Source organism: Vanrija albida, assembly GCF_041260175.1.
Source record: "Vanrija albida strain AlHP1 chromosome Unknown contig_1, whole genome shotgun sequence".
Taxonomy (NCBI): Eukaryota; Fungi; Basidiomycota; class Tremellomycetes; order Trichosporonales; family Trichosporonaceae; genus Vanrija; species Vanrija albida.
In genome coordinates, this window is record NW_027191420.1 from 2,071,431 (window position 1) to 2,096,451 (window position 25,021).

Below are 25,021 nucleotides of genomic sequence, written 5' to 3' on the forward strand. Positions count from 1 at the left end.
CCCTCAACTAGGAACGTCACCCAGCGCAACGCAGTAGCACGCGTCATAACCAACCACCAGCCCACGCGCCCACCACTATAGCCTCGGCAATTCCATCCATTCATAGAGTATCCTGTTACCCGGCATATGCATAAGCGTGTGTGTGCGCAGTCCATGTATGTATGTATCGTGTGTGTATGTGCAGAGAGAGTTAGAGAAAAAAAAAAGTACAGTAAGGGCGTGGGGGTCATTACAAAGGTGTCTTGGTGGTGCTGCTGGTGTTCGTGGCAGCTGCTCCGCCCCCGCCGGCGCCGCCGGTCTTGACACCGGCCCCGCTCGCAGGTGCATCCAGTCTATCCCACTCCGCCAACAGTTGAGCACCAACACCTGTCGCCGTTAGCAACCAAAAAACAAGAGACAAAGACGCGACAAACTTACCAGGCTCAACTTCCGTTCCGTCGCGAGACACCTTCACCTCGCGATCACCGTTCCAAGGGTTGCGCAAGTGTCGCGTCCGCGAAAAGCTCAGAGGACCAACCTTGATCCACTGGAGGCGGAAAGGTGGCGCCAAGGGGTCAGCCGAATCGCCGCCGCCGTCCTGCTCGGCCTCGTAGGTGTCTGGGGCCTCGACAATGACCCTCTCCCCCACGCTCTCCCGCCGAAGATCAAACGTTTCCTTGCGGATGTGAGGCGGAACCAACAGGGAGCCCGTGTGTTGCTCCATGGTTCCGAGTCGTGTGGGCTTCGACTCTCGACGTTCAAAGGCCCGAAGAGTCTGTGGATCCAGGGTGCTCGCCCGCCTTGCACCTTCCTCCAACATGTCGGGAGATTCAGAGCGAACAAAGAGGTGACCACCCTTGGGCGACAGCTCAAGGTTACCAAAGCCCATCGTTTCGTCCGTCAGAACTCCTGGCGAGGAGGCAGAGGTTTCGGTGCGTTGAGGGGCAGGGGACAGGAGCCCGTACAGTCTATACGGGTCTGTCGCAGCTCGTGTCGCCGACTCGCGCGGGTCGACGTCCTCCTCCTCGCGGATGGGCGCTGGCAGCGAGCCCTTTTGGTGGCGAGGCAGGTCCTTGCCACCAGGGCTCGGTGCAAGCAAGAGCCCAGAAGTCGAGCCGAATGAGGAGCGAAGAATATTGGAGCTCTGCCGCTTGTTGTTGCTAGGCCCGATCATCTTTGCGTAGCCATAGAACTCGCCCGAGCGATTGGCGCCGAAGATGAGAATGACTTCCTGCGAAGTGCGGAACGCCTGGTCCAAGATGGGTTGGTTGTGGCGTTGCGTCTTCCAGAGGCCCGTCTTGACGCACTCCTCTAAATCGCTCTGGAAAAGTCAGCTAATGGCTCCACAGTATCGTGCTCACAGTTGTAAGGCTCTTAAGAATAAAGTAGCGCTTGGGGAAGTGGTGTGCAAGAAAGCTCGAGTTGGTGCTTGCAAAACTCGCCGAGCTCTTGTGCGCAGACGACGAATCGTGGTTGCTGTGGTCGCCCTCCGGCGGCTCGAGCAGCGTGTTCTTGGGGGATAGGGCGAGTTGAGCTTGTTTCTCGCTGTGTCGGTGTTGCTCAATCCAGGAGCGGTGCATGCCCACACCACGTTGTGCTCCGACACCAGCTCGAAGGTCGTCGTCTTTCCTTCGCACACGGCACACCATGCGGGGGCAACGAGGGTCCCACGGTCTGAGGGACAGGCCGTTGAAAAATGGCACCGCACGGTCGAGATCGGCCTGGGAAGAGAAGTTGACAAATGCGCACGACGACCGCGAGATTAAGAAAATGGATGACGGCCCTCGCCAAGGCTCCGTCGACGCTGGGGGTGTCGTCGTTGTCGTCGGCACCGTCGTGTTGAAGAAACGCCACAACTCCTCGTGCGATACGTTGCTCGGGCTGATGACATTGTTAGTGGTTGGAGCGGCGATCAAGCTAGTCGTAACTCACACATTACCAACCCACATGACCCACTCGCTCCGTCGCGCAGGGGGCTGAGGGTGGTACTCCTTGCGCTCTCGGTCTGGACCGATGCGCGCCGCGGCACCAGTGCCGGCCTTTGCTGCGGACGCGGCGGCGGCTGCAGCGGAGGCGGCTGCCGCACCTGCCGCCGCCGTGGCTGCTGGCTCCTCTCCAGAGGGGCCACTGTACGACTGGCGGTTCGGTTCCCTTGCAGGTGCGGTCGGCGGGCTCATCCACGCTGCATTTGCTCCGGATGCATGGGGCACGTACGCTGGCCTGACCTGGGCGCCAGTCGAGGGTGTCCACGCCTCTTGAGGAATCGTCTCGAGCCGATCCGCACGGGGACTCGCTCCCTGATATGCGGGGAAGAACTGATACGGGGCGGGTATGACGGGCGATGCAGACCAAGCCTGGTGAGGGGCGTGGCCGATGTAGACGGACCTCCCATGGGCGAGGTCTTCTGCCATCTGAGGCTGCCCAGCGTGTTGCGAGCCTGGTGGAGCCGGCATTCCACCATACTGCCCGTAAAACGGCTGGGCTATTGGTGAATTTGTCCAAGCCGCCTGGGGAACAGGTGGTGTTGTTGTCGGTGGATGAAACGAGGGCACGGCAGGTGTCTGCTGCGAGTACGTGTTGACAGGCGATCCACGCGTCGCCGCGAGCGGTGGGTATGCTGCGTGAGCTCCAGCATGCGCGGGCAATGAGGGGTCGACCGAGTACTCGACGGGGCCCAAGGTCGGGTCGTAATAGATCTGGGTCGGGTAGACGGGTCGCACGGCGGCATAGCCCTGCTCATTGTAGCGGATTTGTTCTGGCAAGGTGGACGCCATGGGGTGGCTTGGGATGTAGTGCACAGAATCTGGTGGAGTTGTGTAGGGATGTGATGGGTGATGGCCATGAGTTGGATGAGCGCCCACGGGGGATTGGGCTTGGGCGGCGTGGGGTGCGTGATGCTGCTGCTGTTGCTGTTGCTGCTGTTGCTGTTGCGAGTGGTGTTGTCCAAGCTGCCGTTCGTCTTGTTGGGACATTGCGGCGGTGGATGGTTTTACTGGGTTTGGCGATGCATGTGGTGAAGAGTCGTTGAGATGATGAGCTGTAGTGGGCGGTACTGGCAAACCTGGGTTGGATGATGCGAATGTCAGTATCAGAGTGGTGGAGGGCGAGTTGAGCAAGTAAAGGATGGAGAAGGGAGGGATTGGGGGGGCATTACACATTTGGACCTTTTTGGGCACAATGGCCATGCAACAATGGCCTGCCTGCCTGCTGCATGCCTGCCTGTCTGCCTGGCCCGGGCCACGGGCTGCCTGATACACACGGACAGAGGGGGAGGGACACACGGCTGCTTGTACGCACTTGTATGGGTTACGGGCTTGGCCAAACCGCCAGAGGGATGCTGCGACGAGAGATGTTGATGGCCAGACTCGGGCGAACCGTCTTCTGCGCCTTCCTCGGCTGAACCTGGTCTCTTGACAATGACCTTGGAGTCAGAGGCGCGTCGTTGGGTTGTGGGATCAATGTGACCCGCAGGGTACGACTTTGTCCCAGGGGCGGCCGGCGGCGGCAAGGCTGCCATGATGACGGCGACCAACAGCTGCGAGCGGCGAGCGCGGCGGCGGCGGCGGCAGCGGCAGCGGCGGCGAGTCTACCTACCGCGCACAGCGGCGGCAGCAGATGCGAGCGTGTGGGGTGGGGTGGGGGATGCCGATGAGTGTCTCACTATGAGGGGGAGGCCCAGATGTTACAGCACCGGACGCGGCGGCGGCGCGGCAGGCGAGCGAGCAGCAGCAGTGAGAGCGGCGGCGGCGGCGGCGACCGATGGGTTGGCTCTCGGCGTTGAAGGTAGGTGGAACTTTGTTTCGTTGACGACGAAAGGGTTCGGGTCCAGGGGTGACGAGGGGAAAGTGCTAAGAGGGGAGAAGTTTCCCAAGTTTATGCCGTTTGGGATTGCAGGCGGGCGAGCGAGGGGAGAGAGAGAGGTTGAAGGGGGGCAGCGAGAGGAACGCCAGTCAAGAGTCTCGATGGTTCATGGGTAAAGGGCGTCGCGTTGCAGGCCTTGGTCGTCTCGCGCCTCGTCTCTTGGCTTGGCCTTTTGGACGTTTGGACCGTGTGCGGTGTTGAATCGAGGCGTGGAAGCGTGTGAGACTGGGCTCGAGGGGGGTTGGGGTTGCGGTTTGAGGCAGCCCGTCGTTGAGTGATGCTGGTTTGGGCGGCGATGATGGTGGCGTCTGTGGGTACGACTGTGCGGGTGGATGTGTGTATCGGGGCGTGGCCGTCTGTCTGTGCGGCGTGCAACACACGGGGCGTCCTTGTTGTTATTCTTCTGGCTGGCTCGGCGGCAACGGCCCAAACGGCAGTGATGGCGGGCGACGGGCACGGGTGGCGGGCGGCGGGATGCGACAGAGGCGAGCAGGCAATAGGCAGGCGACCAGCCGACCGAGGCGGCAGACGAGGCAGACGGTGACTGACGACGACGACGGCGACGACGAACAACAAGGAGGGCGTGCAACCCAGTCAAGGCTTTTGTTTCGCAGTCTGCCAGTGGCAGGCAAAGCAGGCAAGGCAGGCAGGCAGGCCGTCAGTCGCCGGCGTCGGTCAGTGGGCTCGCTGATTACACTGGTGCCGGTGCAAGCAAGTTTTTTCCTCGAGGCTGAACACGCTACGCTCAATGCATACCAGGATAGTGGGCCCGTTGTCGGTCCCTCGCTCGCTCGGCCAACCCAACCTCTTGCATAGAGCAGTGGTGTGGCCGGTGTGGTGGGTCTGTCAGGATCAATGGCTTGCTGGGCTGGGATCTGGGAAACGACTAGTTCATCTAGGCAGCAGGGATGATGCATCACGGCACCGGCACTGCGAGCGAGCCGGCTGGGACCCGGTGTCGACGGAACATGGCATGGGCCAGGCCCCAGAAAGTGAGTGAGCAGGTAGCTGACCGAGCGAGGCGAGGGGGATGGGGGGGACCGCGCGATCGTACTCCGTAGTCCATTCCACCACTAAAACAAGACTAGGTGGGGTGCCGTGCCGTGCAGACTGGCGACTGGCGGGGTTCGGGTCGATGATTGTAAACAGAGCGAGAGGGGGAGCTTTGCCGGCGTCGTCGGTCGTCGTCTGCCGTTCATTTGCTTGGCTGGTATCCAAGAGAGGTGCAGAGAGTGCACTCTGGGTGATGACGTAACAGGGAAGACGATTCTCAAACCCAGGGAACAGCGGCTTTACCCTAGAATAAATGCCTGTACTTGGTACTGGGCCATTATAGACCGGGGGAGGGAAGGAAATGCCCACTCTGCGGCCTCTTGTGTGCAAGGGGGAGACGCGGCGTGGTGCACACCAGGGTGAGCCAATTACGGAACAACGTCATTGCCAAAACAGGCATGTTGTTGGAATTTCTGGCGCCTGCCCAAAGGTGGTCAGTCTTTCTCTCGCCTCGCGGCGTCCACTGCATACGGTTGCAGACGGAGTGTTCTTTCAGACCGTACTAAGCCGTAGTGTCGTTGAGAGCAAGGCGGGTTGGTGGCTCGGCGCAGCGCCTTGCGCCGCGCTGCGCCGTACCGCGGGGGGGCGCGTGAGTCTGCGCCAGTCTGCGCCAGTCTGCGCCAGTCTGCGCCGTTGGGCCGTTTGGCCTTGCCTTGGCCGCTGTCCCTTGCCACTGGACCCAAATTCCACGCCACGGATGGCGCCTTTGTACTGCAGGTCTTCCCTGATGCCTCTGGCTCTCTGGCTCGTCCCTGGGCCTTACCCTGCGGCTGTCGTGCAGTGCAATCGCGCCCTCAGTCGCCCTCCGTGCGCCGCCCGAGCAAGTCTGTGCGCCCTGCCGCGACGACCTGATCCACCGATTCGGTATTGGGTACATGGCGATTGGGGGCGTGCAGTGCCGTGTTTGGCTGGGCGAGCCTAATTGGCTACACATTAGGCTCACCAGCCACTATTTCCCGTTTCCAAGTCACGTGAGACCACCCAGTGACCGACTGACTTCTTGGCCACCCAACTCGTCCATGTCGACCGAGCCTTCCCTCAAACAACAACATTGCGGCCCGCGCACTCGATCGACATCCAAGCTCATCATGGACGTCGACAGCACCGCGGAGGCCCAACCGGACGGCCAGGAGTCTCTCATGAACGAGCTCGGCGAGCTCCTAGCCGAGCTCCAGGAGAAGCCTACCGACGTCCGCCTTCTTCGCCGACAGCTCGAGCTCATGCTCCAGCTCGACTTGATCGACGAGGCTACAGGGGTTCTTGACTCGGTTTCCAGCTTGACATTTCTCGGAGAGCGTACGTGTTTGGACACTAGCGTTGCTGACGCGTCGCAGAGGTCTGGCTGCGCCTGATCGACGCCAAAACAAAGCTCGCGGTTCAACCTCTGACGTTGGAGGGCTTTGTCGATGTCCTCGAGCTGTACTCGAAGGCTGAGAACGACTACTTGTGTAAGTTTAGGGTGCGAGAGCTTGTTGTTGACCCGGGAATAGCTGTTGCCGTCCTTGAGCATCACATCAAGTTCATCCTACGCGCAGCTGGCGTTGCTGGCCCCGAAGGCGAGGAGCCATGGACCGTCGATGCCGAGGTTGCAGAGTATCTCAACACCGACTCTGTGAGGGGCCTGATCAAGGGTGTGGTGGACCGCGGAATAGGGCTTCTCAGCAGCAGCCAGCAGCTCTGGCAGCTCTGGCGCGACTGGGAGCAGAGTCTCATCCCCACGCTCGAGGGCGAGCAGAGGTGAGCCTCAACACGAACAGCGGGCGATGCTGACTGGCAGGTCTGAGCAGCTTAGCCACATTCACGAGATGTACTTGGAGAGGCTACAGACCCCACACTCAAGTGAGTACCTGGATCTGCTCTCGGCTGACGACCCAGCTATGGCGGAAACATCCAGTGCCTACTCTTCTTTCTGCTCGGAATACTCGCCCGACGAGTATGAGACCCGACTGGTCGCTGCCACCGAGGCTTCTCAAAATGCGCAGCGCAAGTGGTCTTCTGAACGCAGGCATGCCAAGACGAGGGCGGATTTCGAGGAATCACTCGTAGGTTGCCGTCGCTTGGCACCTGCTGACTTGGAAGGCCTACAGCACCGATGTTGGCCAGCAAGCCCAGGTTCTCCTCGGCTACGTCGACTGGGAGACCGACCCATTCGCAAAGAAGCCGAAAGGAAAGAAGGGTCCACAAGTCGATGTCACCCTTACGGCCGCCGTGTTCGAGCGGACAGTCGTTGTTTACGGCAATGCTGCCTTCACTGCCGAGGATGCTTCTTTTGGGAAGGAGCCTGCTGTTGAAACGCAGTTGGTGGAGGCTGCTGCGGCTTACAAGACGGCGGAGGCACTCGTGTGGTCTCGATATGTGGATTGGATGGTGAGTCTGTCTCTGTCAGAATGTGCATTGACTCGGCAGATTGAAAGCACTTCACTGGAGAGGGAGCAACGAGAGCTGTTGCTTGACCGAGCGACTCGTGCTTGCCCAACAAGTGCAGAGTTGTGGGTTAACAAGCTGAATGATCTTGTGAGTGCCTGCTGGGCTATTCATAGCGGTGCTGATGCTTTTCAGGAGGCGATAGAAGATGTGTCGGGAATCGAGAGCACAGCCGAAAAGGCCAGGAGTCTCGTCGTGGCGAATGGTCAACCAGTGTCCGCTCTGGTTGATATCCTGTATGCCCATGCGGCGATATTGGCCCGCCGGAATCGCTCGCTGGACGGTTCGCTTGAACACCCAGTATTCCAGTTCCTCACCGAGGCCGTGGAGACTGTCACCGCCGTGTTCAAATCCGGCGACCCCACGTTGAGGCTCGAGAAGTACTTCCTTGCATGGGTAAGTGTGGCGAGATCCGTGAGTTTAATCAGTGCTAACGGAACAGGCCGAGGCCTCATCCCCCGAGATTATTCCTGGAGTGATTGCAGTTCTCGAGAAGCCCATCAAGGCCCGACTATCATCTTATCAGTGGGCTATTCTGCGGGCCGAGGCGCAAGCCCGCCTCGGCGACTTGGAAGCTGCACGACAGGTGTACGAATCCACAATCCAACGGACCGATCTCGACTGGCCGGAAGCGGTTTACGAGGCTTTTATTCTGTTCGAGAATGTGTATGGCGAGCTGCCCACCTTGCTTGTGGCCCGTCACAGCATTGCCCGTGAACAGCAGAAGGTCAACAGGAGGCGACAGAAGCAGGCCGAGCAAACGCAGCAAGCCGCGCTAGAGGCGTACCAGGCGGAGGTGGCCGCGGCGGCAACAACGGCACCGGTTGAGACACAGGCTGCCGCCGAAACAGAGGGAACGGCGGCCGCGGACGTGCCGACTCAGGCCACGGACGCCCCGACGAACGGCGCACCCGAGAAAAAGCCGGAGGAGGCCGAGGTTCATCAGAAGAGGTAAATCGTAGGCGTTGGGCTATTGCTGACGTCGCAGGGACCGAGAGAATACGACTGTTCTTGTTAGTGGCCTCAAGAAGGGCACTCTCGAGGACCGGCTCCGGTCGTTCTTTGAAGGCGTAAGTCATGGACTCCTTGGCAGCTCTAACGACGTAAAGGTTGGAAAGATTCGCGAGTGCACTCTCCTGCCTGGCGAGGAGAGCGACTCGGCACTGGTCGAGTTCCAGTTTGCAGACGATGTTCCCGCAGCCCTGGCCAAGGACCGCAAGAAGTTCGATGGTCACGAGTTGCATGTTGCCATGTTGTGGCGGTCAACCCTCTTCGTCACCAACTTCCCAGCCGACAGCGATGATGCCTCTTTGAGGAAACTCTTTGGGCAGGTACGTCTTGGCCCGACCTTTGGCCCTGCACATCTGACGCTGCGCAGTATGGTGGGATCCTCCAAACCCGGTGGCCGAGTCGCAAGTACAGCGACACACGACGCTTCTGCTACATCACAATGGCGTCCCCTGTAGGTTTCGATCGGGATCAGGTACCGGCGAATATCACTGACACCACACCACCAGGCCGTTGCCCAGGATGCCCTTAATCTCAATCAGTTCAAGATTGACGGGGGTCACCCGATGACCGTTGCGATTTCTGATCCATCGGCCAAGACGAAGCGCAGTGACGCATCCAGGTCGACGTTGTTTGTCGGAGGCCTCAATGCCAAAACGACTGAACACGACGTGCGGGGCCTGTTCTCCAAGGTGAGTTTCGACGTCATCGACCTCCTAGGTCGAGGTACCGGGATGCCGTAACTAATAATTGCTTCAGTATGGCACACTTCTCGGCATCAAGCTGGGTTGGGATCCCGTTAAGCGTATTTGTAAGGGTTTTGCCTTTGTTGACCTGTCCAACGACGTGAGTATGGGAGCGTGGCTTTGGTTATCGTGTACGTACAGCTGACCAGCCTCCTAAGGCCGAGGCCACCGCGGCTCTCGAGTTGAACGGAACACAATACCGAGGAAAGGGCCTCAAGGTGGAGCTCAGCGACCCCAATCATGCGAACAAGAAGAAGGCTCCGTAGGTTTACTATCTCCGCACGACGCGGACGCTAGCGGTGCTAACAGTTACCCAGACGACCGACAGGGTCTGCTCCGAATCCAAGTGGAGCTCGGGAAGCATCGGAGCGACGGGCCAGGCAAGTTCGCCTGTATGGGCTTCCTGAAGGGAGTGAGGAGGGCTTGCTTCAGCAAGAGCTCGAGAAGATTGTGCCTGTCAAGCGTCTCGAGATCTTCAGGTCCAGCCATGAGGCACTGGTGGAGCTTCAGTCTCAGAGCGTGAGTGAATCAGCGCGTAGCGGAGCTGACATTGCAGGACGCAGGCTTACTTCTGATTCGCTCTGAACCCTTCGTGTTCAACGGAGCAACGATCCGAATCGGCGATCAGAGTGAGCGGGCAAAGCCCAACGCCTCCAAGGCGGAGGCTAGCGCCCCGGCGGCTTCTGGTCCCCAGTCGTCCTTGGCCTTTGCTCCTCGAGCGCGCAAGCCGGCCAAGTCGCTCGGCAAGGCGTACCAGCCTCCCAAGAAGGCGGCTGCCACAGCGGCAAGTGTGCCGACGACTGGCAGCCAAAGCCAGGACTCTTTCCGCCAGTTCATGACGGCGACAAACGAAAAGCGCAAGACCAACCTCGACGCCAAGATTGCAGAAAAGCGCGCGCCAGAGGATGAGCCAGAGGGTGAAGGCGAGGCGAAGAGAGCGAAGAAGGACTAGTTGAGAAGAAGGAAAATCATCGTCACATCGATGTACATACAATGCATGGATTCCAGCCAATGTATCAATCCCTCACCACAAATCACTGCGTGTGTCCATTTCTAGGCTCTACCAAACAGACGTCTCCACCACCTCTTGAATCGGAACCATCCACCACCAGGCCAGCCCGGCTGCCTGTCATAGGAGCCTGCCCAGATGCGCCCCGTTCCAGAACGGATGACGCCAGCTTCGTCCTCGGCTTCGATCTTTGGCACTTGGACCTCGATATCATCGACAGCGATCGTCTGCCAAGGAGTGTCGAATCCAGTTCCAAGCTCGAGATCCTTGAGCGCGCGCCCAGGCCGAGTTAACGGGAAGCGCGCGTCCATGTTCTTGCCGCCCCGGCCGCGATGGACAGAGGCTGGGAAGAGCCCCATCAGTCGCTCGGCTTCCTCGTCGTCAATGTGCGCAGGGAAGACCCAGAGGCGGAAGCGGGGGCGGTTGAGATCCGCCTCCTCCGCCGCCGCATCGTCCTCGTTGAACTCCTCGTCGTCTGTAGACTCGGCTGAGAGAGGAGATCGCGGCGACGTCAGGCCGCTCGGCAGCAGCAAGTCGCGGTCCTCGGGCCTCGCTGGGCCGACGAGGGATCCGCTGGGGTCGGGTGTGACCGGGAGTAAGGGCGAAGAGGGGCCCGGCTCATCACGAATCGGCGAGTCGAGCGGCGATGCGGGCTGTGCTGGCCTCCGCCTCGAAGGTGGAGGCTGGGGAGCGGGCCCACGAGCAGAAGGCTTGCGCTCGCGCTGCACTTGGGCAGCTGCGGCCACCACGGCAGGCCTCGGGCGGTCGGTGAACGGGTCAGAAAAGGTGCGTGCCCGGTTCGACTGGTCGCGAGGGAGGGTGGTGATGCGCCGCAGCTTGGGCGGTGTCGTCAAAGGCTGGTCCTCAAAGCCCAATACGCCCTTGATGATGGTGACGGCCTCGTGCATGAACTCTGGCCCCCTGAGGCGGTGTCAGTGAGCCGCCAAGAACGTCCGGCGCCCGCCGACACGAGGGCCCGGCGCTGCTGCACTCACCCAGACTCGAGGAACACGGCGTCGTCCACTTCCCACACGACTCGCTTTGGCCCGCCACCACCGGCACTGGGCGGGCCCCTACTCTGGACGCGCAGTACCGACCACAGGCCGCGGAAGAAGGGCTCCAGAGGTCCTGCACTGCTCGCGTGCCAGGTGTGAATAAAGGTGCGCAGGCGCTCGAGACGCTCCGTTTTACCACGCGCCCCAGTGAGCTCGGAGCGCGCGGGAAGCGACAGCGAGCCGTTGGCCACTGTCGACGACATGAGCGCGTGGAACGATGATATCCGGACACGCAGGTGGTGAAGGTGAGCCTGGGAACGGAGGCGCGATTGGACGCGTGTGTACGCCGCCCTGTGCGCTGGAGGCAGCTTGGCCAGAGTTTTGGAGATGAACTCGGCCGATGAGCAATCAGGAGACGCGTCCGACGAGAAGTAGAACAGGCGACAATGGTGTGCGAAGAGCTCGAGCTCCTGGGTGCGATGTCAGGCAGTGAAGAGGCTGGGAGTGATGAGACTTACAGCTGGAGGAGGGCTGGACACTCCCTCGCCACGACGTGAGAAGGTGCTGCCTTCCCTTCCCGATAAGACACTGGGGCTGCCGCCGCGGAGCGGTAAAGGTGGTGGTGTGCGACCGAGGCCATCCTTGGATGGGATGGGCGACGATGCGAGAATGTTGTGATTGAACTGGGCCGTTTCGGACGATCCGCGGCGACCAACAGATGGACGGCTACCCATACGGGAGGGAAGGGGTCCTTGGATAAGTGTCTGGGGGGTTAGAGGGGAAGGAAGGTGTGTGGTGACACATACAGGACTCATTCTTGATCTATCTCCACTCGGAAAGCGTGGTGGTTGGGGGCGAGGCGAGCTCGGCAGGGCTGGGGGGATCCTATCACGCGCGGCTGCCATGGTGGTGATTTAAACGAGTGAGAAGGGGAAGTGAGCGTGGTGATGTCGTAGCGCGTGGGGGTGTTGGCGTCACCGGGGGTGATGGGGGCAGCTGTGTCGCGGTGGGAATGGAATGCCTATGCGTCGTCGCCGATTCGGCAGATGATGAACAAGTGCGAGTGGAAGCGCGCTGTCGACTTGTAGCCTAGGTCATGGCCAATGCCTCGAAGAAAGGCGACTAGGACAAGCTTGGTTGATTGCGGTAATTGATAGCGAGGTGGGAGGCGCGCGGGGAGCGGGCGGGGGAACTGGGGCGTGTGATGGCGGGCCGCTCGGGCGACCAAGGGAAGACGAGTTACAGGGTGGGTGGGGAGGTGTAGAGAGTCACAGTTCAGTCGCCGTGCGCACAGAGGGGTAGGTAGATACAAGAGAGGTGGTTGTGGTAGGTGTGTTTGTGGAGAAGAGAGAGTGGCTTGAGGATAACAAAGGGGGGGTTGAGGTGCCAGGTGGTGTGAGCCACAGGGAAGGAGGCGCCAGTCTCGCAAGCGAGCGAGGCAGTGGCAGTGTGCTAAGTGACGCGTCGCACTTGCCGCCGCGGCTCTTCAGGCACCCATCTCGACCACCCATCCTACACCCATTTTGGGGGGGTCCCCATCGCGTATCTCGACTGCTTCCAGTATCTCCACCCGCCTGCGCGCGCGTCCACTTCCGCACCCACCCACCCCCTTACTCGCGCGCGCAATGTTTCACAAGTCCAGTATTCCGCACGCAGTAATCTTCATGTACTCGCGTCGTCGCACGCGACACGCGGCACGCGTCGGGTCTCGTGCTCGCTGCCCACGGCGATATCTCTGGACGCCGTTGAGCAAGAGCATCACTCGTGCGCCGTCGGCATCGCGCCCATTGCTGTCTGTCTGCCCGCCCTATCGTTGTGCACCCAAACCAAAAGAGCCAAGTCCGACTGCGCTCGTCATTTCCCCCCATATATCCCCTCCGTATCGCCAAGACACGCGAGCTCCACTTACATAATCATTTTGCCACTCACCACGTGGCTTTGACCAAAAGTTGAAGATCATCCATCGCAATGTTCCAAGCCTCTGGTAGACGTCTGTCGCACGACTAGACTTCTAACAAACATCGACACTGTCAGCACCATGGAGAGATCAACAACAAGTCAAGACGAGCCGACAGGTGTGGCTCCAGTGGTCGAGGAGCCCACCCACCGCCCCGACGGAAGAGGGTACATTGACGACGCGGACGCCGGCGACGATGTCACGGAAGCCGGCGCCGACGCCGACGACCTGTCGGACGGCTCGAGCGTCGAGGAGGAGGACACGGAGGACGAGAGGAGCCATGGAGGCTGGCCACTTGAGGCCGAGGCTGCTGAGGCTGGCGAGGCAGGCGCGGAGGAGCTGAGCGACGACGAGATGCTCGAGTGGGGCGTCGAGGACGAGGACTGGGAGCTGGCCGACGGGAGTGAGTCGCTCGTCGCTCGTAGCACGCTGACCCCGTGCAGACTTTACAAAGCAGTACAACCGCGTGCGGCAGTCGTACGCCGCGACGACTGACGCGGGCGCGGCCGGCCCGTCCAAGCCGCTGCCAGCGCGCAACACGCACGCGCTGCGCACGCAGCGCGCGGCCCCAGCGAGCGCCGGCAGCCTGAGCAAGAAGCTCGTCAACCCCGCGATCCTCGCCGGCGGCGTCGCGGCCAACCCGAAGAGCGTGGCGGACCGCGCCAACCAGAAGGACAAGGCGGACCGCGCCACGCACGAGCAGGTGCTCGACGCGCGCACGCGCCTCGTGCTCTCGGCGCTCGTGAACCGCGGCTTCTTCTCCGTCATTGAGCACTGCATCTCGACGGGCAAGGAGGTGAGTGTGCCCCGCGGCCGCGGCTGACCCCAGGCGAATGTGTATCTCGCTTACCCCGGCGACAATGTCCCGCCCGAGCCGTCGCCGTACCCCCCGACCATCGCCGTCAAGATCTACCGCACGTCAATCCTCAACTTCCGCTCGCGCAAGAGCTACATCGAGGGCGAGCACCGTTTCCGCGGCGGGTACACTTCTGCCAAGAACCCGCGCAAGATGGTGCGCCTCTGGGCCGAGAAGGAGCTGCGTAACCTGCGCCGGTTGGTGCAGGGTGGCGTGCGCGCACCGGTGGTTATCGAGCAGCGGGAAAACGTCCTGGTCATGGAGTTCCTCGGACAGGGGAGCACGTAAGTGCGCGCACTTGGCACCGCTGACCACCAGCGCCTCCCCACGGCTCAAGGACGCCGAGATATCAAACTCGAAACTCCCCCGACTCTACGGCGAGCTTCTCGTCGCCATGCGCCGCATGTTCCACCACTGCCACCTCGTACACGCCGACTTGAGCGAGTACAACATCCTCTACCACGCAGGCCACGTGTACATTATCGACGTGAGCCAGAGCGTTGAGCACGACCACCCGAGCGCGTTTGATTTCCTGCGGTCGGATATCCGCAACGTCGAGGACTTCTTCCAGCGCCGCTCAGGCGGCGAGGTGCGCACGCTCGGGATCAGGCGGACGTGGAGCTTCATTGTCGACGAGAGCGTCGGCCTCACGCCCGACGAGGAGCTGGGCGACGCCGGAGAGGACCGCCTGCTCGACGTGCTCAAGACGTGGCTCGACGCCGAGCCCGAGCCCGCCTCGGCCGACGCCGCCGCACCCAGCGCAGAGCAGACGGCAGTCGACGACGCAGTCTTCTTCAGCTCGTACATCCCCCGCAGCCTGGGCGAGGTGTACGACCCCGAGCGCGACGTCGAGCTGCTCCGCAGCGGGCAGGGCGACAAGCTCATCTACGCCGGCGTCACGGGGCTGCAGATTGGCGATGGCGGGGCGGAGGCCGAGGCCGAAGTGGAGGAGGAGGTAGCGGCGCCGGCCACGGACGAAGTGCCGGCCGAGACGGAGGAGCAGGCAACTGAGGCCGCCGCCGAGGCCACCGTCGAGCCCGCCGCACCACCGGCCGCCGCCGACGCTGCCACCCCAGCCCCCGCCACCCCCGCCCCCAAGCCCACCAAGGCTGTGCGCTTCGAAGGCGACGATGACGAGGACGAGGACGCCGACAGCGACGACGACTCGCCGGCGGCCGAGAAGAAGTCGCGCGGGTTCCGCCACGAGGACAAGGACGCAAAGAAGGTCAGTGGCTTGCCCCTATCGTCCCACCCCGCCCCGCTGACGTATCCCAGGAGCGGAAAAAGGCGCTCAAGGAGGAGAACCGCGAGAAGCGTCAGAACAAGATGCCCAAGGGCGAGAAGAAGCGGCTTATCAAGAAGTCTGGGCGGTCGTAGCTAGTCAGCCAGGGGCATAGAGCATAGAGCTTGCGATGTACGTGGATGCATATCAGTGAGGGGGTGAGGTGGCTCTATGGAGCCGATTAAACCGCGCGCGAGATGAGTGCATAATGCGTCTAGGGGGAGGCGAGTGGAGACGGGTCGTCATTGTTGCAGAGTTTCAGAATCGAGAAGACCTTGGGCCAGGCGACGATGGACGAGATGGACCGGGCGTGTTGATGCCGTCGCCTGCCGACGCGTAGTCCAGGAACTGGAACCGCAGGCGATGGAGCTGAGCGGGTCAGCTGGGCCTACGTCAGCGGCCTTTGCCCAACTCACAATCGGCAGCTTGGGGAACAGGACAAAGACGAGCGCAGCAAAGTTGAGCGCGAAGAGCGTGTAGTCGTAGCGCGTGTAGTGGGTCGAGATGAGGAACCTGATTGGTGTCAGTGGTGATGTCACAGGTGATCGAGAGGCGGTGTGGCGAGGGGCGGCGGTCGTTACCGATACCGCCCGTCGTCGACGCCGCGGCGCACTCACAGGCCGATGGGCACGCTCGTCAGCCACTTCTTGGCCGGCGTGTACTGTGCGCCAGAGTCAATCTGCTCCCAGAGGGTAAGGTCGTCGTAAGCGCCGCCGGCAGACACCCTGGGGCGTGGTCAGTTTTCCATGTCGTACGATCTGCGACGGCGCCGCTGCGAGACGACTCACGACGACTCGAATGGAACACCGGTAACGTGGTGGAACATGAGGAATGAGAGCTGCGATGGTTAGTGCCTGCTGCTGCTGCACGCCGTGGGCAAGACACTGACCGCAATGTAGCCGAGGTTGACAATCGTCCAGCTAATGTCCTGAGTCATGCCGGGCACAGCGTCGATGAGGATCTTTGCGCCGAGAATGAGAACGGGGTGGATGACCCAGGCGCCTGGTGAGAGTCAGCACTGTTGTCGCTGTCGCCAAACAAAAGGGACATACCCGGTGCATTGACCCAGGCGGCGTTGGGGTTGTGAGCGTTGCCGAGACGGTCGTTTACGCCTGGCTCGTCGGTGCCGACCTCGGTGACGGTGACGAGCGAGCCCGAGCGTGCGCGGCCCTTGTTCCGGGGCACCTGGACGGCGAGGCTGGCGAGGGTTGCGCCCGACGAGCGGCCGTACGAGCCCTGTCCGACAGCGTTGGACGACAGGCTACGGGCAAAGTTTGCGCGTGGGTTTCCACCCTTCTGGCCGTCTGGGAGCGCCATGTACTGGAAGAAGTCGGTCTCTACGCCCTCGCGCAGCGGCTGCGAGACGGAGCGTGTGCGGCCCGGCGACGAGGGGGCCGTGAGCGTGGCCGAGGGCATTGTGGGCGGTGGGGAGGCGGGCGGCAAATGTAGTGGCTGGACGGGTGGTTGCAGGCCGGGGAAAAGGGGGCCGAAGGGGTGGGGGAGGGCGGTCGGAGCGGGTCACGTAGTGGCCTTAAGGAGAGACGGGGGGGTTTGGGGGGGGGGAGTAGGTGTAAAGAATATGCGAAGTGGGATTGGGAGTGGAATGGAAGATGAGTGAGAGGAGGTGAGGGGGTGAGGAATTACTGGGCCATGTGTGCGACACGGTGTTGTGAGCCCGCCGCCAGCCAGCGAGCCCAGCCAGCGAGCCCAGCCAGCGACCAGCCAGCCAGCCAGCCAGAGCCAGCATGGGCGTTGCGTAGGCGTGTGGGAGTGGGCAGAGGGGCGGGCAGCGGCGGCAAATGCCACTGTCGGAGGGATCTAATAGTGCCCATTTAGAGTGCACTTTAAGCTGGCATTTGCACCATTACTAATCAGGCGACTACCCCCACGTCATTCTTCATTACAATTCCAACCCACAGGCCAATACAACACACGCAGGTTGGTTGACCGCACAGAGGCTTGGCAAGCGTAGGCGGCGGCGACTGCCTGCACCCCCGACCCGACCCTCGACCACGACGACGCCGACGTCGCACACGACCCCACGCCACGCCACACGGCCCACGACAGTCCACCACGACGACATCGGCATTGCATTGGCCAATCTACAACTACCACGCCACGGGCCGCCCGTTGCTTGGCTTGCCCTTGTTTCGACGGATCTTGTCCAGCTCCTTGGCCTGTGCCGTAGCGTCAGTGCCAAAATAATGCTGCTTGGATCCAGATCCAGACTCACCTTGCGCACACTGATCGTCGTCGTGTCAATGCCGCCATACTTGTCCTCCTTGATCTTGCTCAGACGGATAGGCCGGTTGCCGACGTATTTGCCTGCAACGGTAAGCACAATCAAAGTCCCCAGTGGCACGCCACGCCACACCCACCATCCATCTCCTTCCACGCTCTAAGGAAGTCTTCTGGGTCTTTGAAGGCAATAAAGCCATACTTTGCCTGCGGACGTCAGCTCCAGCCCCAGCAGCTACCACACCCATCGCACATACCTTCTGGCTCAGACGGTCGCGTACAACCTTGCACTTGGCGTACGACGGGTATTTGCTAAACGCATCGTCGAGTGTGCGCTCGCTGACGTCGTTGGAAACATCGCCAACAAACAGGCGATACCATTCTGGGCAGTCAGCACCTCATAGCAGCCAAACGGGGTCCCAGCCGGATCCCTGTTACATCACTCGACTCACTCGGGTCCCACTCGACGAGCGTGGCGTCCTCCCATACCCTGCCGCCAGCCTTGCGAATGACGGTATCGCGACGCCCGACCGGGACCTGCGTCTTTGCCTTGCCCGTCGTCTTGGGGAGCTCGGCACCGGGGACGTAGACTGACGACTGCTGGAGCAGCTCGGCGTCTAGGAGCTGCGGCGCGCCCGCTCCGCCCGTAGAGCCTCCCGCATGGATCCTGTACCCGTTGGCATCGTACTGCACCTGCGACGCCGAGGATGACGAGCCAGCGCCATAGCTCGAAGTAGAGGCCTGCCCGTACCCGGCTGCTGCCGAGTCTTGGTTGGCGTCGTAGCCTTGCTGGGCGTAGTACTACTGGGGGTCAGCGGCAAATTGTCGTACTCGCGTGTCTCGACTCACGGCGGCCCACTGCACACGGCCAGATCAGCACAGACTCAAACGACGGCAATCAGACTTACCGCTGCGGCGCGCTCAGCTTCCGAGTATTGTTGCTGGCCGTTGCTAGACATTGCAATGACGAGTGGACAAGAATGTCAACATTGGATTCTGAAACTCGACCATGACTTGAATGGAGTTGTCGCGCACGCGAATTTGCTCCCGCGAGCCGATCATCGCGATATCTTGGATTTTCCTTTTCGCGGGTCAGTGGTTGCCTCAACTTCCCGACAGTAACCGCACACCGCACCGACACGATACAATGGCGCAGCCCCTCCTCGCCAGGATAGCTCGCGCTGGTCAGCTGCGACAGCTGAGCACGACGGTCGCCCGCGCCGCCGAGCAGCAGCAGGTCCGCACGCCCAGGACGCCGCGGCCCGAGGGTCTCCGGGGTGAGCCGCTCGAAATTGAGATGCGAGCGAGGCCGACTGACACTTACTGCCCAGAGCGCCGCGGACCCGCCGTCCCCGCACAGGGCCTGCCCGAGCTTCTTGAGACGCTCGGCAAGCTCAAGGAGACGGGGCGCACGCCCACACCGGCGGCATACCTCGCACTCATGCGCGCAGCGGCCGACTATGGCATCCGCCGGGGCAACAACAAGCTCCAGGAGGCCGAGGGCGAGGCGCCCGACCCGTCGGTCCGCACGCTCGGGTTTGAGATTGCCCTCGGCGCGATGCGCGACGCCAAGGCCGGCGGCATCGAGCTCGGCAACGACGCGCTCGACGTGCTCTTCCGCGTGAGTGTGCCGCGTCCGCAGCCACTGACCCATAGTTCGTGTTGATCCACCCCGACATCCTCCCTTCGCTCCTTGTTGAGATGTCCAAGACGGGTGTCACGTCGTCGGTCGCTGGCAATACGCTTGCCAACGGGGCCATCACCACGCGCTCGGTCGAGGAGCTGCTCGTGATTGTTGTCGAGATGCTCGAGCAGAAGCATTTCCCCAACGCCAATGTCGTCAAGCACCTGATCCGTCTGCTGTGCGAGTGGGCCCAGCCGCGTCTGGCTCTGCAGATTGCCCAGCGCCTCGAGGAGACGCCAGGAACGCCCAAGGTCGAGGTCGCGTCGTGGATCAACATCCTGCAGGCGAGCGCCGAGTCTCAATATGTGAGTTTGCTGGCCAGGGCCCAACTGACGCTCGCAGCTCGAGGGCGTCGAGATTGCGTGGGACCGCGTTGTCAGCAGCAAGGCGTATGCTCCGGACGAGGGCCTAATTCTCGCCGTGCTCGCCGTCGCCGGCCGCTGGGGCCGTACCGGCCTGGCATCGCAGGCGCTCGAGCTCCTCCCGTCGCTCGGCATCGAGCCGCAGGAGCACCACATGGCGCCGCTGCTCGAGGCGTTCTGCAACGAGGGCCGTGTCCCCGACGCGCTCAAGGTCGTGACGTCGCTGCGCGAGGCGGGCATCAACCCGACGTTGTCGACTGTGCGGCCGATTGTCAACGTGCTCTCCAACACTGAGATTGTGGACCAGGCGTTCTACGCGCTCGAGGACATGCACGCGGCGGGCGAGGTGGTGGATGTCGCGGCGCTCAACGCGGTGATCGAGGCGTCGTCGCGCCTGGGCGACCTGCAGCGTGCGCGTGCGACGCAGCTCGCGGCGGGCGACCTGGGCGTGACGCCGACGATTGAGACGTTCAACATTGTGCTCGAGGCGTGCGCGCGCGCCAAGCACCGCCAGCTGGGCGACACGATCCTCAAGGAGATTGCCGCGGCCGAGCTCGAGCCCGACCAGGCGACGTACGAGGGCATGGTGGCCGTGTGCGTCACGCAGCCCGACTACGAGGACGCATTCCACTACCTCGAGAAGATGAAGGCCGAGGGCTTTGTGCCGTCGCGCGAGGTCTACTCGAAGATTGGGCTCAAGTGCGCGCAGGAGCAGGACGGGCGGTGGAAGCTGGTGTCTGAGGAGATGGGCCAGATTGGGTACAAGGCGCGGGACTTTGGGTACGAGGTGGAGAAGGGGCGGAAGCGGGGGCGGCCGGGTCCGAGGGAGGGTGGGGGCGAGGGCGGCGGCGAGGGCCGCGACGGCCGGCAGGGCGAGAGGCGCGAGAGGCGTGGTCCTCGGCGCGAGTAGGCGGCGAGGCGGGGTAGAGCAGATGTATTGCATGGCATTGGATAGCCAGCAGCCGCAGGCTGCGAGTGTGGCCTTGGAGCAGTCTGCGCTGAATGTGGCGCCACGGGGTCGCCGTTACGTAACCTCAAAACTGGCCATCCGGCATCCAGCGGCGCGGCGACGACGTCGAAGGTGTTTGCCGTTGATTTCTCGCCGTCCCACCGACAATGCAGTGAGTCGGCGCCGGCGTCGCAGCCCCGCCCGCCCCGCCCGCTAACGCCCCCGCCCAGGTCCCTAGCGGAAGAGTGCACGCCCCTCAAGCAGCGGTACGACGGGTGCTTCAACCTCTGGTTCGAGGGGTATCTCCAGCCGGCTCTCGACAGCGCGAGCCTCGCGAGCAGGCGGGAGCTCGAGCTGTCGTCCCTCTCCTCGGCCCCCACCGCCACCCCCGAGCCCTCCCCCTCCTCCGCCGCGGCCCCGGCGCCCGCGCCCGCGCCCACGCCAGCCCCGTTCCACCTCCCCCCCCAGGCGGCGCGGCACGCCACCTCGTGGGGCCTCTCCTCGGCCTTCCGCGCGCGCCCGGCCCCCGTCCCCACCCCCGCCGCCGCCCAGTCGCCCGCAGACGACATGGTGTCCGCCGCGCACGTGCACCACGCGCCCGACGAGCGCGAGCCCCTCGATACCAGCGGCATGAGCCGCGCCCAGGCGAAGGCGGCGGAGTATGAGCGGCACTGTGGGGCGGCGTGGAGGGCTTATCAGGGGTGTTTGCGGGTGAGTTGGCTGGGAGGGGGGGGGGGGGCTTGGGGGGGAGCCCAGCCTCGCGACGACGGCGACGGCGACGGCGACGGACTGTCCCTCCACTGCTCGCACTCGGCGCTGACACGCCCAGAAAGCAATCTCCGCAAACCCCAACCTCACCACCCTCCTCGACCAGGCCCGCGAAGAGCACCCCCTCCACACGATGGACGGCCTCGAGGGCACCGCCTGGGACCCCAACAACAAGGGCACGGCAGACTAGCCGCCGCGTCTCATCTCGCACATTGCATTGTAACATATGGATATACCACTCTCCCGCGTCTCCTACGCACGCTGCGCCTTGACCATGTCCTGGTACGTGCACAGGCGGAGCAGGTTGCGCTGCAGCATGGCGATCGTCATGACGCCGACACTTGGGACGTAGATGGAGGCCTGGGGTGTGAGCTTGGTTGGGGGAGGTGGCAGACAGGAGTGACTTGTTGCACCACCCTATGGCTGCCTCGGCCTCGCCTTCGGCTCGGACCTCGGCTCACTCACCCGCTCGCGCACATCCGCCTCAAAGTTCTTCTCCCCCGCCACATTAACACACACACACCCGTCCTTGAGCTGCGCCGTCGGCACCTTGAACTTGTCGCTCGGCACGGCCGAGATGACAACGTCCGAAATCGCAAGGCACTGTTCCAACGTGTTGTCCGTCTTGTTGCTGACGTGGTGCGCGTTGAATTTGGACTTTGCTTCTCCCGACGGGCGCTTGGAGAACTCGACGACAGAGTCAATGTCGACCGAGAAGACACGCGCGCCGTCGTTGGCGAGCAGGGCCGCGAGCGGGCGCCCGACGACCTCGGAGCGGTTGACGACCGTGATCACCTTGCTGCCGAGCGTTAGACACCGCGATTCACCGTACCACCCAGCACCCACCCTCGCGCGCGGTCGCCATATGTCAGCAGCGGGTTGTACACGCCCACGTGCTCGAGCACCTTGACAATCGCCAGCGGCGTGCACGGCAGGATCGACTTGACCGTGCCGGCAGGCGGCTGGTCGTCCTTCTTCGGGTCAGTGTTCTCCGGCAGGTGCGATGCTGGGATCGGGCGGAGGGTCAAGGGCGAGATGAAGCGGATGCTGCGGGTTAGCTGCGCACTCTACTCCCAACCCACTTGTGGTAGAGGTTGAACAGGAACTGGTGGTTGAGGCCCTCGACGTCCTTGACGGGGTCGACGACAGACTGGAGGTACTGGTCCTGGCGGTCGCCGTAGATGGGGTAGTAGACCATGATGCCGTCGACGTCGTCGTCCTCGTTGGCCTTTCGTCGGCGTCAGCACTAGCCCCACGCCGGTACCCAACCCACCTCGAGGATGGCCTCCTCGACTCCGATGCCGACGCCCTCGCCGTCCATGCCCTCGCGGGCCTGGCCGACAAAGCGCAGCTCAAAGTTGATGCCGATCTGCTCGCACGCGCGCTTGGTAAACTCGGCATAACTCCTCGCGTCGTCCTTCTTGGTGGCGAGAATGCCGACGAGGTGCGGCGCGCGGGTCTTGAAGCGGTCGGCCGAGATGTCCTGGATGAGCTCAGTCTTGAAGGGCACGACGACCTTTGAGGCCGTGACGAGCACGCCCTGGGGCGCGGCGGGGGCGGCGGCGGCGGACATGGCTGCGGGTGGGTGGGTGGGTGTGGTGCTGCGTGGGAGGTGCAGTGAGCAATGTGCGATATGGCTGTTGTCGTGCTCGCTCTGGCGCCGGATCGCGTCTGGACGTCGTTGGCAGACTCGCAGTCAATGACGACCCAAAAGTCGAGAAAAACCAGAGTCACGTGATTTACCCACGTGTGCGCGGCATTCCGTTGGACCCCAGATCCCCAGTGCGGGCCGGCCGAGCCAGTCCGCCGTCGTTGGGTGTGTTTGTGACGGCGGCGGTCGTCGTTGAATTGCTGCTTGCTGCTTTCACAATCCTCGACCACCTCTTGGCCAACGCAACAGCTCGGTCGCGCGACTGGCACCCCTCCGACCCCCATCACAGCTCGTTCCTGCCCCACCCCCGACTCGCCCCTCGCACTCGTTTGACTCACTTACCACCCACAACCCCTCGCACCTCGCGGCGATCACCATCGCCCATCACGTCACAGTCGCCGCAATCACCCAGTAGATAACCGCCAGCCAGCAAGCCAGTCCGACACGACAACAAAGCGTCAAACAAACCCACAACCACCACATCGCCCTTTCACCTCCTCCTCGCAAGCTCGGAAACATTACACACGCGTCTCCAGTCTTGCATCCACCTGCATCACCCACATCCTGGCCCATACCTCCCCTCCCCGGCGCTTGGTCCTCGCTCTTGCCCACCCCACCCGCGCCCCGTTGCCCGGCTACTCGCTCATACCCAGTTCGGCCTGGCGCCAGCCTCCTCCATCAACATGTCATTCGTCGAGACGGCGCGCACAGTCGCGGGCTACCTCAACCCATCACTCCCATTCCCATTCAACTATGTGCGTTGGACCCTGCCCGGCGCTGCACGTGCACGTTCTAAGGCTCGCCGCTCACCATCACGCAGATCCCCTTATTCTTCCGCCTCTTGTCCGTCCTCCTCGCGGCACCTTTCCTCGTCTTCATCGCGCTCGACCTCATTGCATATGGTGAGTACACGGTGCAAGCAGAGAACTGATACAAAGCCATCGCTCGCACCCTCCACCTCTCCATGTCATCGCTGCGCGTGCCGCGGTCTCCGCCGTCCGTGCCCCGTGAACTCATACCCGATGACAAGGACGACGGTGACGGGTCGGATATCGACTTTGACAGCCCGATCGTCGACGGGCTCGAGTCGGGCACGGGCTCGCCCGTCGCCAGAACGCGCAGGCTGGACGGAGCCAGCAAGAGCCAGGCGCCTGCTGGCCCGTCGCTCGCCGGCCGGTTGATCCTGCCAATCTCCTCCTTGGTCGTGGTCCTGGCCATCTTCCTCCAGCTCACAACCAACACGAGCAATGTGCAGAACTCGAAGAGCTTGGCCGCCCTCAATGACGTGGCCCCGCCGTACGCGCTCATCCTCACCGCCCACCCGGACGACGAGGTCATGTTCTTTGCGCCCACAATCCTCAACCTCGTCGCGACGGGCTGGACAATCCTAGGAGTCTGCCTCTCGTCCGGTGCGTGTTGCGTGTTATGGGGATCAACCTCGCGCTAACGTACTCAGGAAACGCTGACGGGCTTGGCGACACCCGGAGTCAGGAGCTGTACGACAGCTACAGCCTCCTCGGTGTGCCCCGCGAGCAGGTTATCCTTGTTGAGCACCCGTGAGTGGCTGAGGGTTGTGATGGTGTCAGCCACTAATCCCCGACAGTGAACTCCAAGACAGCATCACGACAAGCTGGGACCCACAGACCATTTACGCCGACATCCTTGTGCCTATATTGGAGAAGAGACCTATCACTCATGTAAGCCATCGAGCTCCGCCGCAGCGGACCATCCTAACGCGCCGCCCCAGATCATCACGTTTGACAAGCAGGGTGTCAGCGGCCACCCAAACCACGTCTCGTTGTCTGAAGTCGACAAGCAGTTGCCCGAGGAGCTGCTGCACCCACCACAGTTTGTAACGCTCGAGTCTCCCTCCATCGTGGCAAAGTACACCAGCGCGCTCTGGGCCGCGTTCTACGCACTCCGCACCTGGGCGCGTGTCGAGGAGTCGGCCGACTCTGGCTCGGCCCTGACGTTTATCGCCTCGCCGTCGCAGTACGTCCAGGGCGTGCGGGCCATGCTGGCGCATGAGACGCAGATGGTCTGGTTCCGCTGGCTCTACATCTCGTTCTCGCAGCTCATGTGGGTCAACCAATTAGTGTCCAACTAGGTTTGGACGTTGTAGTTATATGGCGTTGCATTGTGAATCTGCTCGGGTGGGTGGGCCAGATCTGAGTGAGCACATCTGCCACCATGATGCCG

General features: G+C 62.5%; 10 protein-coding genes across 10 annotated transcripts; 5 read left to right on the forward strand and 5 right to left on the reverse strand.

Moving 5' to 3' along the window:
* Window positions 1-229: 229 nt before the first annotated feature.
* Window positions 230-2,753, reverse strand: Q8F55_000851 (uncharacterized protein; the record flags this gene model as incomplete). The annotated part of the gene is made up of 4 exons (XM_069349502.1): window positions 230-366; window positions 418-1,300; window positions 1,341-1,860; window positions 1,912-2,753. The coding sequence occupies 4 exons, from the start codon at window positions 2,751-2,753 to the stop codon at window positions 230-232; spliced, it is 2,382 nt and encodes a 793-aa protein (XP_069213046.1).
* Window positions 2,754-5,981: 3,228 nt separating this feature from the next.
* PRP24 (Splicing factor) lies at window positions 5,982-10,023 on the forward strand (the record flags this gene model as incomplete). The annotated part of the gene is made up of 17 exons (XM_069349503.1): window positions 5,982-6,189; window positions 6,228-6,341; window positions 6,384-6,630; window positions 6,671-6,732; window positions 6,769-6,935; window positions 6,973-7,260; window positions 7,300-7,407; window positions 7,453-7,713; window positions 7,760-8,268; window positions 8,306-8,387; window positions 8,427-8,648; window positions 8,696-8,779; window positions 8,835-9,017; window positions 9,085-9,171; window positions 9,230-9,333; window positions 9,389-9,590; window positions 9,628-10,023. The coding sequence occupies 17 exons, from the start codon at window positions 5,982-5,984 to the stop codon at window positions 10,021-10,023; spliced, it is 3,324 nt and encodes a 1,107-aa protein (XP_069213047.1).
* A 101-nt stretch (window positions 10,024-10,124) lies between these two features.
* Q8F55_000853 (uncharacterized protein) lies at window positions 10,125-11,890 on the reverse strand (the record flags this gene model as incomplete). Its single annotated transcript, XM_069349504.1, has 4 exons — window positions 10,125-11,001; window positions 11,076-11,545; window positions 11,594-11,839; window positions 11,882-11,890. The coding sequence occupies 4 exons, from the start codon at window positions 11,888-11,890 to the stop codon at window positions 10,125-10,127; spliced, it is 1,602 nt and encodes a 533-aa protein (XP_069213048.1).
* A 1,223-nt stretch (window positions 11,891-13,113) lies between these two features.
* Window positions 13,114-15,265, forward strand: rio1 (Serine/threonine-protein kinase rio1; the record flags this gene model as incomplete). Its single annotated transcript, XM_069349505.1, has 5 exons — window positions 13,114-13,435; window positions 13,476-13,828; window positions 13,862-14,172; window positions 14,207-15,113; window positions 15,164-15,265. 5 exons carry the CDS (start codon window positions 13,114-13,116, stop codon window positions 15,263-15,265), a joined length of 1,995 nt encoding a protein of 664 aa, XP_069213049.1.
* Window positions 15,266-15,428: 163 nt separating this feature from the next.
* ORM1 (sphingolipid homeostasis protein orm1) lies at window positions 15,429-16,586 on the reverse strand (the record flags this gene model as incomplete). The annotated part of the gene is made up of 6 exons (XM_069349506.1): window positions 15,429-15,539; window positions 15,587-15,683; window positions 15,788-15,895; window positions 15,959-16,008; window positions 16,060-16,172; window positions 16,223-16,586. 6 exons carry the CDS (start codon window positions 16,584-16,586, stop codon window positions 15,429-15,431), a joined length of 843 nt encoding a protein of 280 aa, XP_069213050.1.
* A 692-nt stretch (window positions 16,587-17,278) lies between these two features.
* On the reverse strand, window positions 17,279-18,367 carry Q8F55_000856 (uncharacterized protein; the record flags this gene model as incomplete). The annotated part of the gene is made up of 6 exons (XM_069349507.1): window positions 17,279-17,347; window positions 17,404-17,495; window positions 17,549-17,615; window positions 17,666-17,790; window positions 17,861-18,209; window positions 18,317-18,367. 6 exons carry the CDS (start codon window positions 18,365-18,367, stop codon window positions 17,279-17,281), a joined length of 753 nt encoding a protein of 250 aa, XP_069213051.1.
* Window positions 18,368-18,555: 188 nt separating this feature from the next.
* On the forward strand, window positions 18,556-20,364 carry Q8F55_000857 (uncharacterized protein; the record flags this gene model as incomplete). The annotated part of the gene is made up of 4 exons (XM_069349508.1): window positions 18,556-18,685; window positions 18,740-19,029; window positions 19,065-19,397; window positions 19,435-20,364. 4 exons carry the CDS (start codon window positions 18,556-18,558, stop codon window positions 20,362-20,364), a joined length of 1,683 nt encoding a protein of 560 aa, XP_069213052.1.
* Window positions 20,365-20,386: 22 nt separating this feature from the next.
* On the forward strand, window positions 20,387-21,361 carry Q8F55_000858 (uncharacterized protein; the record flags this gene model as incomplete). Its single annotated transcript, XM_069349509.1, has 3 exons — window positions 20,387-20,445; window positions 20,634-21,114; window positions 21,233-21,361. 3 exons carry the CDS (start codon window positions 20,387-20,389, stop codon window positions 21,359-21,361), a joined length of 669 nt encoding a protein of 222 aa, XP_069213053.1.
* A 62-nt stretch (window positions 21,362-21,423) lies between these two features.
* On the reverse strand, window positions 21,424-22,744 carry mtd1 (Methylenetetrahydrofolate dehydrogenase [NAD(+)]; the record flags this gene model as incomplete). Its single annotated transcript, XM_069349510.1, has 5 exons — window positions 21,424-21,531; window positions 21,637-21,970; window positions 22,018-22,218; window positions 22,254-22,399; window positions 22,445-22,744. 5 exons carry the CDS (start codon window positions 22,742-22,744, stop codon window positions 21,424-21,426), a joined length of 1,089 nt encoding a protein of 362 aa, XP_069213054.1.
* Window positions 22,745-23,505: 761 nt separating this feature from the next.
* On the forward strand, window positions 23,506-24,929 carry GPI12 (N-acetylglucosaminyl-phosphatidylinositol de-N-acetylase; the record flags this gene model as incomplete). The annotated part of the gene is made up of 6 exons (XM_069349511.1): window positions 23,506-23,577; window positions 23,643-23,724; window positions 23,761-24,231; window positions 24,279-24,378; window positions 24,426-24,519; window positions 24,570-24,929. 6 exons carry the CDS (start codon window positions 23,506-23,508, stop codon window positions 24,927-24,929), a joined length of 1,179 nt encoding a protein of 392 aa, XP_069213055.1.
* Window positions 24,930-25,021: the final 92 nt, after the last annotated feature.